General features: G+C 28.3%; 1 protein-coding gene across 1 annotated transcript; it reads right to left on the bottom strand.

Moving 5' to 3' along the window:
* Positions 1 to 230: 230 nt before the first annotated feature.
* On the bottom strand, positions 231 to 7,426 carry insc (inscuteable). Its single transcript, XM_067283279.1, has 12 exons — positions 6,899 to 7,426; positions 2,972 to 3,522; positions 2,425 to 2,549; positions 2,188 to 2,360; positions 2,056 to 2,108; positions 1,886 to 1,973; positions 1,697 to 1,810; positions 1,491 to 1,616; positions 1,059 to 1,412; positions 771 to 990; positions 621 to 697; positions 231 to 549 (listed from the first exon to the last, which is right to left on the bottom strand). The coding sequence occupies exons 1-12, from the start codon at positions 6,944 to 6,946 to the stop codon at positions 385 to 387; spliced, it is 2,094 nt and encodes a 697-aa protein (XP_067139380.1). The 5' UTR covers positions 6,947 to 7,426; the 3' UTR covers positions 231 to 384.
* Positions 7,427 to 8,196: the final 770 nt, after the last annotated feature.

The raw sequence follows: 8,196 nt of genomic DNA, 5'->3' as shown, positions 1-8,196 counted from the left end.
AACATTCCTAAAATAAATTGTAACATTATCTAAATAAAAACTCCAAATATAAAAGGTAATAGTCGGACTGGACTTCTCCGAGAAACAATATAAATCGAAGTGGTGAAATAAAATATGGCCGAACAACCTGTATTTGGTTAGCTTCACGAAAACACGTCTTATGTTAAAGTAACTGCTCTTTGTGCCGAAAAAAAGGACGAAATTGATAATAGATTAAGACAAGTAATAAATTATAATTAAAATATACAATATTTATTTACAAAATAAAATATACACTTCGATGAAAATTGATCGAAATACGCAATTTTAACGAGAAGTATTATAAGTGAAATGGGAAAATAGAGATTTTATAAATTACTATCTGAATCTACTTTCTCAATTCGTTCACACAGCTATGCTGTTATCGCTGGACGATTTACTTTCGTCTAATTTAAGTTTCGATGAATAAATTAAAAATGAATCCCAAATATGCGATTCCACTAAATCATCGGCATTCAACTTTTTGAATATGTCTACATCTTGACTCGCAGAAATTTTCTTAATCGCAGCCTGCAAATATAGAATATAATTAGTTCATTTAAGAGAAAAAATATTTTAAAGTAACACAAATTGTAGCTCACCAGACAAGCTATGAGGACCGTATCACTATCATTTCTTTCTTTTCTATCTTTGCATAACCTCACCAATCTATGGATTCCTAGATGAAAATTTTAAATTAAGTTCTATTTATCTGTAAACTTCAATATTATTTCTATTCACCATTTATTTACCTTGCATTTCAATTATTATGGATGAAATATCTTTATAACTCGAAAGACGAGATATAGCGATGGCTGATTTTTGCAAAATACGCTCACACGCCGATTTCTCTGCTTTACTGTGCATGAGAGATGGTCTCAATTGAAGAAAACATAAGAGGAGGACAACGCCACCCGTATCAGAAACGTGATGAGGAAAAGACGTAGCCATATTTGCAAATATCGTAGCCATCTGTGACCACAAAACGACATTAAATCAAAGTAATTAAGTTCAAATAATAAAATATTCATAATCCGTACCTGATCTTTAATATATAGAGATGATGATGATTCTGTATGTAATCTATATTTCGTTATAAGTTTTTGCACTGTACCACATTCTTTAATGATATTACAAGATTCACTATCTAAATATGATAAATTCGCTAAGGCTGATGTTGCGAGTAAAAAAACTTCCTCACTGAATGTAGTTTCTATTAAATCAGTAAGTGAACTAATGATATAATTGATATTAAATTTCAACTTCGATACAGTGAGACCACATTTATCCATCCAAGGTGCTGTAATCTGTGTAAGTAAACCCGCTGCTTCACTTCTTATTTCTTCTACAGATTCGTGTTGAAAAACATGCGTAATGCATTCAATTCCTCCGGCCTAAAAGATCATCGATTTTCAATCATCAAACTCATAATCTAATTACTTATTGGAAATTTGAAATCGTGGAAAACTTACTTTAACGAATTTTTCAACCGTGCTAGGAGTAGAACATACAACAGATAAAGCTCTCAAGGCTAAAAGTATTAGGGAGTTATCTTTATTCTTTGTGCATATTTCTAGTAAGGCATTAATTCCACCAACCTGTTAAATTTATTGCAAGATCTTAAAAATCTACATTGAAAAATTAAAGAAAAATTATTAAAATTAACTTCAAGACTAACCTTAGAAATCAAATATCTGATGACATCTGAAATTTCAGCTAATGTGATAAGAGAAGTAATTGCAGTTTTCAAAGAGTAGGCATCGTTTCCTTTAAGGATCATTTGAACAATTGTCTACTTAAAAAATTTATAATACATTATAAACTACTCTGACTAAATTTAATATTATTTGAGAGATAAAAACATTACATGTAAGTTATATGTTATCAATATTCTTGTATGTCTTTCCACTTCTTTTCTAAAGTTTTCGAGAATTATTTCAATTCTATCTTCATTTCTGTATTATTAAAATTATAATAAATTTTTTAAAAATGGATAATTTAAAACTTTTTTAAAGTTAAATAATGAAAAGATTTTACTTCTTAGATAATTCTTCCAATTTTCTACACATTTCTTCCATTTTCGGTTTGTACTAAAATAAGAAAATAATCGAAGAACAAATGACTGAAAACGTACTTATCTTTTTTGTTTATAAATTTCTAAATACTTACGTATGATAGATGTAAAAATGTAATGTTTATTTCATAATATTTAGCTAAATTATTAATGCCGATGCACAGTTCTTTACAACTATTCGACCATTGTCCATGAATGGCTGTTTTGATACAATGATTAAAATTTTCATTAACTTTGTTAGTCAGTTTATTTAAAGTAACCACAGCATCTGCAATAATATTGATTAATTATTAGGCAATAAAACAAAATATGAAATAAAAATTCTGTAATACCTTGAGATATCCTAACAAATTGGCATTGTGTTAAATCTTTTCCTTGCAGAGTGCTGAGGCATTCAGTCTCTGTTAACGTGTGAAGATCATAAAGCCACTTTTGTATAGAAGTCGAAGTCCATTCACTGAGGAAAAAATATTTATAATAAAATGAGATTGTTAAACGTACTGTAGAACAGGAAAGCTGGCATTATGCATTGTAATATAAACATCTGAAACTTTTAATATTTGAAAGAAGGACAAAGAATCAACTACGCGAATGAAGTCAAATAACAGATGTTCTTTCTATTGATGACGGAACGGCAGATGGTAAACCTCAGTCTGCACAACTACAGTACTTCCATCAGTTGAATAATAAAAAGTAATATTTTATAACATAAAATTCTTAACAATCGCGATGCTTTAAAATATGCAATATTGAGAAAATACCAAGAGTTTATTTATTGTTGAGTTGACATAATAAAAATGAATATAAAATGATATTTGTAATTCGTTTAATTGTATTTAACGATATTTTATATTTATTAATTGAAAAGCAATATCTCACCTGCATCTTTCTGGGATTTCTTTTTTCAATGTTGTTTTCGCTGACTGATTTTTTGCTTGATTTGTTAAAGGCGCCATATCGGTATAGGTTTCATCGATTTTATCAATTGAAGTTTTTCGTTCTCGATTGCAATTATTTTCCGAAGCTTCCTTATAATAATTATTGGAAGATAAATGTTCGGAAGTAATTTCTTCATATATAATTTCTTCCATTCTGGGAGATTTTTTCGGAGTACTAGTCTGTGGAGAAGGAGTTAACGCTTTGAAGGAAGCAAAATTTTCATACAAAGGCTTTTCTGTTACTTTCTCGGGAGAGTTTGTATTTTCATTTAAATTATTACTAATATAATTTGTATTGGCATGATTTCGTAAAATAGGCGTTTCCACTTCTTCGGGAATACCAACTGTTGGTAAATGAGGTGTACTGGAAGCAGTACTTATTCGTATTCCATTCGGATACTGTGGAGAATCTGTAGAAGGCTTATTATTATTAACAGATTCTGTTGGACTGTTATTGTTCAACAAGGGAGTACTAGCGGAAGAAACTCTTTTCTGTAAAAAAAATGTAATTATTATTATTTATAATGTAAACTTAACATTTTCAGGTTTAAAAACGAATAGTTTCTTTATAGATAATTTTGTTATTTTATAAATCTATGGTTAGATATTATAAAATTTCCATTAATTTACTTTTTTTCGGATGTAGCAATAACTTGTAAGAAATAGTGGGAGATTTTTTAAAATTTATGTAAACTCAGTATTGACAACTAGTTGTTTTATCATTTTTATTTAAATTAAAAATAATAGGTTAAAAATAATAATTAACAATTTCTGCAGAATTAAGAATATGCAGCTATTTTTTTTCTATTTTTATTATTAAAAAAAAATGTAATTGGACTATATTAAATCATGTTTATGGTTACAAATGAAATAGATTGGGGCACGTATACCCCTTTTCGTCTAGGTTGCCATTTTCCTAATCCCCAATGGGGCCACAAATTCCATTATCAACAAAAAACAGAAAATTCGTTACATGTGGCCTATTCTGCAAATATAAAAGAAACTAATGAACGATATTTGTACATTGTCTCACGTGACTTTTTCGTAGGTTTATCAAAACTTGGCTTTGAAAACAAGGAATATTCCTTGTTTTCAAAGCCAAGTTAGCCCCGGTTGCAACCAGTGCCACTTTGCGAGAGCACTAATCCAACGCTGAATCATAGTTTGAAAGTCTTGCATAATGTATGATGCTCTTTTCTACAGCCTGTGCCCCCTCCTTTTTTATAGTCTGCGAGAGTCGCTGAACACAATATACTAAGTGGAGAGAATTATGCACGTATCTAATAATTTTAATTAATAAATTTCCGAAGTCTGAATATTTTTACTTTCATATCTTAAATGTTTTTCAAAATAAAAGTAATAGATTTTATAAATTTTAGTCACATTAAATATTACTTTATATCTAATTTTGCATTTATGATACTGAACGAAAGTGTAAGGCCTATTACATCAATATTTTAAGTGCAGCTTTGCCTACACAAAGTCACAAAGCATACATTATAATTGCTCTTTACGACCAATTAAAATAAGTATAACAATAATAATAAAGAATTAGCAATGCTTTATTATTCCTTATAGTGGTTTGTTATTCATCTGAAATATATTTAAATAAATAAATATAATGTTGATATATAATTAGCATAATTTATTTTGATTATTTAGTTAGTTGATATAGCAGATATTCCGATCTATACATATCCTGTATATTTCATATTACTTAGTGTCCTTACAATGAATAGTGATATAGGCTAATATAATGTACTGTACAGTACGTAAACGATATAAAGAATAGCATTTGTTATGAATGTTGTCTGATAATCTAAAGCGATTATTTACGTTAGTTAGCACTGCAAACAAAAATTCTAGTGGTATTTCATTTAACTCGAACGTTGCGTCAAAGTATTTTACTCTTGTCACTCGTTTCAGATATGAGTGAGATTAGAATGATCTAGCAGTTTTTCTTTAGTAACTTTAGCAGTTGCCTCCACAATTATTTCCTCTGCAAATTTACCAAAGAAACATTAAAATCTTGAGATAATGAGACAGATTTTTTAAATTTTATCAAAAATTACGCGATTAAGTACACAATTCATTCGATTGACATTAGTATTGTAACAATAGTATTTTATTTGGTAATAATCCTCACGGCAATAAATTCCGTAGAAAAATTTATTTTAAATTAAAACCAATTAAAAAACACAAGAAGCGATATGTCGACATATAAAAATGTGAGTTAAATTTCATAGGAATAGAAAATATAATTGTAAAGTCTTTAGATATAGAAAACACTATAAACACATTTGACAATTGGAAAACGAGGAAATTAATTTCGCAAAAAAAAATGTTGAAAATTTTGCTATTATTTTCTTTTCCAATTTCACTATATAAGCGTGTGTACAAAAGTCATAGTAATTATTCACGTTATTTTACGAGAAGGACTGAAATTTATAATTTAATAGGAGTGTAGAACAACTATTGACATCCCTCGAAAAGAGGCCATAAAGTTTATAATTAATTCACAAAGAAATAATTCAAAAATCCAATTCAATATTTACTTATAGATAGTAATCATTTTAATAGCGATAAAGTACAATCAATATAATTAATTATACATACAACACAAACAAATTACTCCAATAATTTATGACTACAGTCACGCATTCCATTATTTATCAACACTAATTTCAGATAAGCATACTTATTAAAAAAAAAAAAAAAAAAAATACGAAGTGGTTTGTGGTTTGAATAATTCGTATTTTAAATCTACAGATTTAATTTGTTTCAAATTAAGTATTAGTTAATATGAAAAAATAAATTCAAATTAATCATACAAAAATCTAACTATAGACTGAAAATTAATACACTTATTTTTTAAGGATTCCGAAAAATTTGAAAGCATCATTTATTACCTGAGAAATGTTGATTAAACTATAATGATAACAATTTTAATATTTAAAAATAATAATAATAATAATAACAATTTACATCACTAAAGTACACTTAAACAAATGCACCTGAAATATTATTTGCTAATTAAATTATATTTTTGTTAGATTAGAGATGGGGGTATTGGGTTAAACCATACACATGTAAAATATTCACGTCCAACTGATACTACTGATTAAATTATACGTTGGTTATGTTTATCGGGTTTCGAGGCGAGGAGGATTGTGAGCCACCTCCTAAAGACGTCATTAAGATGCATTATCATTATACAGGTTTGTTCTCAAAGTTTCTATCTTAATTAGAAGTGAATTAAGTTTGAGTTGAAAGATCTTAAGAAATGACACAAAGCAAATTAAATAAAAACGTTTAAAATAATAATACACAACGGGCCAAATACGATAGTTACAAATTATAATAAAAATAATAAATAATATGTTTAAACTTTGTAAAAAATTATCATTATAATAAACGTTTAGGCTACATATTTAATTTATTCCGTTACAAATTTTATCATATGCTATAAATAATCAATAACAATAATAATAAAGAGAAAAAATGACATTTATTCGATTATATAATCAATCATATAATAGAATAATTTTATAAAGAAATCTATAAAAAGAATAAGTTATTGAGTTGAAAGGGTCTAATTTAAATATTCTATTCTATAATGAACTAAATATGTTTTAAACTATTTAATAGCGTATATATTTAAAAGTTTTAATTTTAATTATTTATTTTTTCTCGATATAATTAAAAAATTTTAATTTTCAAAATATGCCAATTTTAAGTATTTATAAACATTGTTCTCTATTTTACAGGTGGTATTCGATTATCTACGTCCTCTCAACGGATGAATTAAAATCGTTTAATCATTGAAAAAAATATATATGTATTTTAAGTAAAATCACAGGAAACTCACCAAAACGGGAGTATCTTGACCCGACAACTTGCCGATTCTCTGCCCCATTGTGAACTAAAAACACGACATGTGATGGAAATCCTCCGGCTCCGTGTAAAGAAAAGCCATCTGCTCCCATCTGCGCGATGGCCCTAACGAATTCGCACGAGATTGCCACGCGACCGTTATAATTCACCCAACACACACATACACACACAAAAAAAGAGGAAACAATAAAGTGCAATTCAAACGGTCGCTCTTAATTCAGTCTTTAAAACGATCTTTACTTTTTGTAAAAAATTTTATAAATTTACCTTCTGATTATAACAAATTAAAATCTCCGATTGTTTAAAGTAAAAATTTATAGTCGATCGAGGCAGATGTCGATTTATTCCGGGAATAAGCCATCTGCTTCGGTAGCAGATGGCAAACGATGCTTGACCGCTCGTATGACGTCACGGCACGTGCCGAGTGACCGTTCATTCTATTCAAATAAGAAAAAGAGTTTGAAGTTTCCTGATTTTTGAAAGCTTCAAAAAAATGTGCGGATGTCCGAAGATTTCGATAGACAAAAAAACCGGATAGTCACTTCCGCTAGATAATAAATACGAAACAAATTTTTAGATTTTAATTTACGAAAGTTCGAGCCTGCATTAAAAAAGCGTGATCTGACGTATTTTTATAGAAATATGACAGAAATTGTTTAAAATCTATGTAAAAAATATATCAATTATCAATTAGCATAGAGCAAACAATTTAATTTAAACGTTACGTTTTCCGATCTACATTCGAATTGCACTGCGTAAACCGAATAAAATAGATACAGATCAGTTGAATTTTATTTTAACATATTCTTAAGTCGTATAGTGTAATTCTGTGCAAAGTAAAAAATTTGAATATTTATTGATCTTACAATAGCGGGCATGGAATACAATAAAGGGCTTAACGAAGAGTTCGTATGATGTGGCTAAGTCCCGCATTATTTAACTAACAAAAGAAGCATAAAGCTGTAGTTGGTCCATCGATCATCAAAAATCCGTTAAAAAGGAGCGGAGGAAAATATTAAATAGATCAGTTTTTTATCAATAGAATGTTCTAAGAATGAAATTGGGGTATGGCGAGAAAATTTCCATACAATAAAAAAAGGAGAGAACCAGTAGGCCTAATATTAATAATAATAAAAGTTTAATTACAAAAGTCTAGATTTTAATTCAAAATATATACAATTAAATGTATAATTGTTACACGTTACAAATAAACGCGTTATTATCCATCTTTCACGAGTTTTTTAAACAAAAATTCTGTAGAAAATCCTTCGA

Source organism: Centruroides vittatus, unplaced genomic scaffold (genome assembly GCF_030686945.1).
Source record: "Centruroides vittatus isolate TY-2023 unplaced genomic scaffold, ASM3068694v2 contig_980, whole genome shotgun sequence".
NCBI classification, from domain to species: domain Eukaryota; kingdom Metazoa; phylum Arthropoda; class Arachnida; order Scorpiones; family Buthidae; genus Centruroides; species Centruroides vittatus.
Note: the sequence above shows the minus strand (reverse complement) of the source record. Positions and strands in the feature narration are given on the sequence as shown.

What these genes read in the sequence shown, in the direction of transcription:
- insc (XM_067283279.1), bottom strand. Translation starts at nt 6,946, where the DNA reads ATGGGGCAGAGAATCGGCAAGTTGTCGGGTCAAGATACTCCCGTTTTG. An exon ending in TGATAACATATAACTTACAT is followed by an intron (nt 1,811 to 1,885) that starts GTAATGTTTTTA and finishes TTTTTTAAGTAG; the next exon opens with ACAATTGTTCAAATGATCCT. An exon ending in TCAGATATTTGATTTCTAAG is followed by an intron (nt 1,617 to 1,696) that starts GTTAGTCTTGAA and finishes TAAATTTAACAG; the next exon opens with GTTGGTGGAATTAATGCCTT.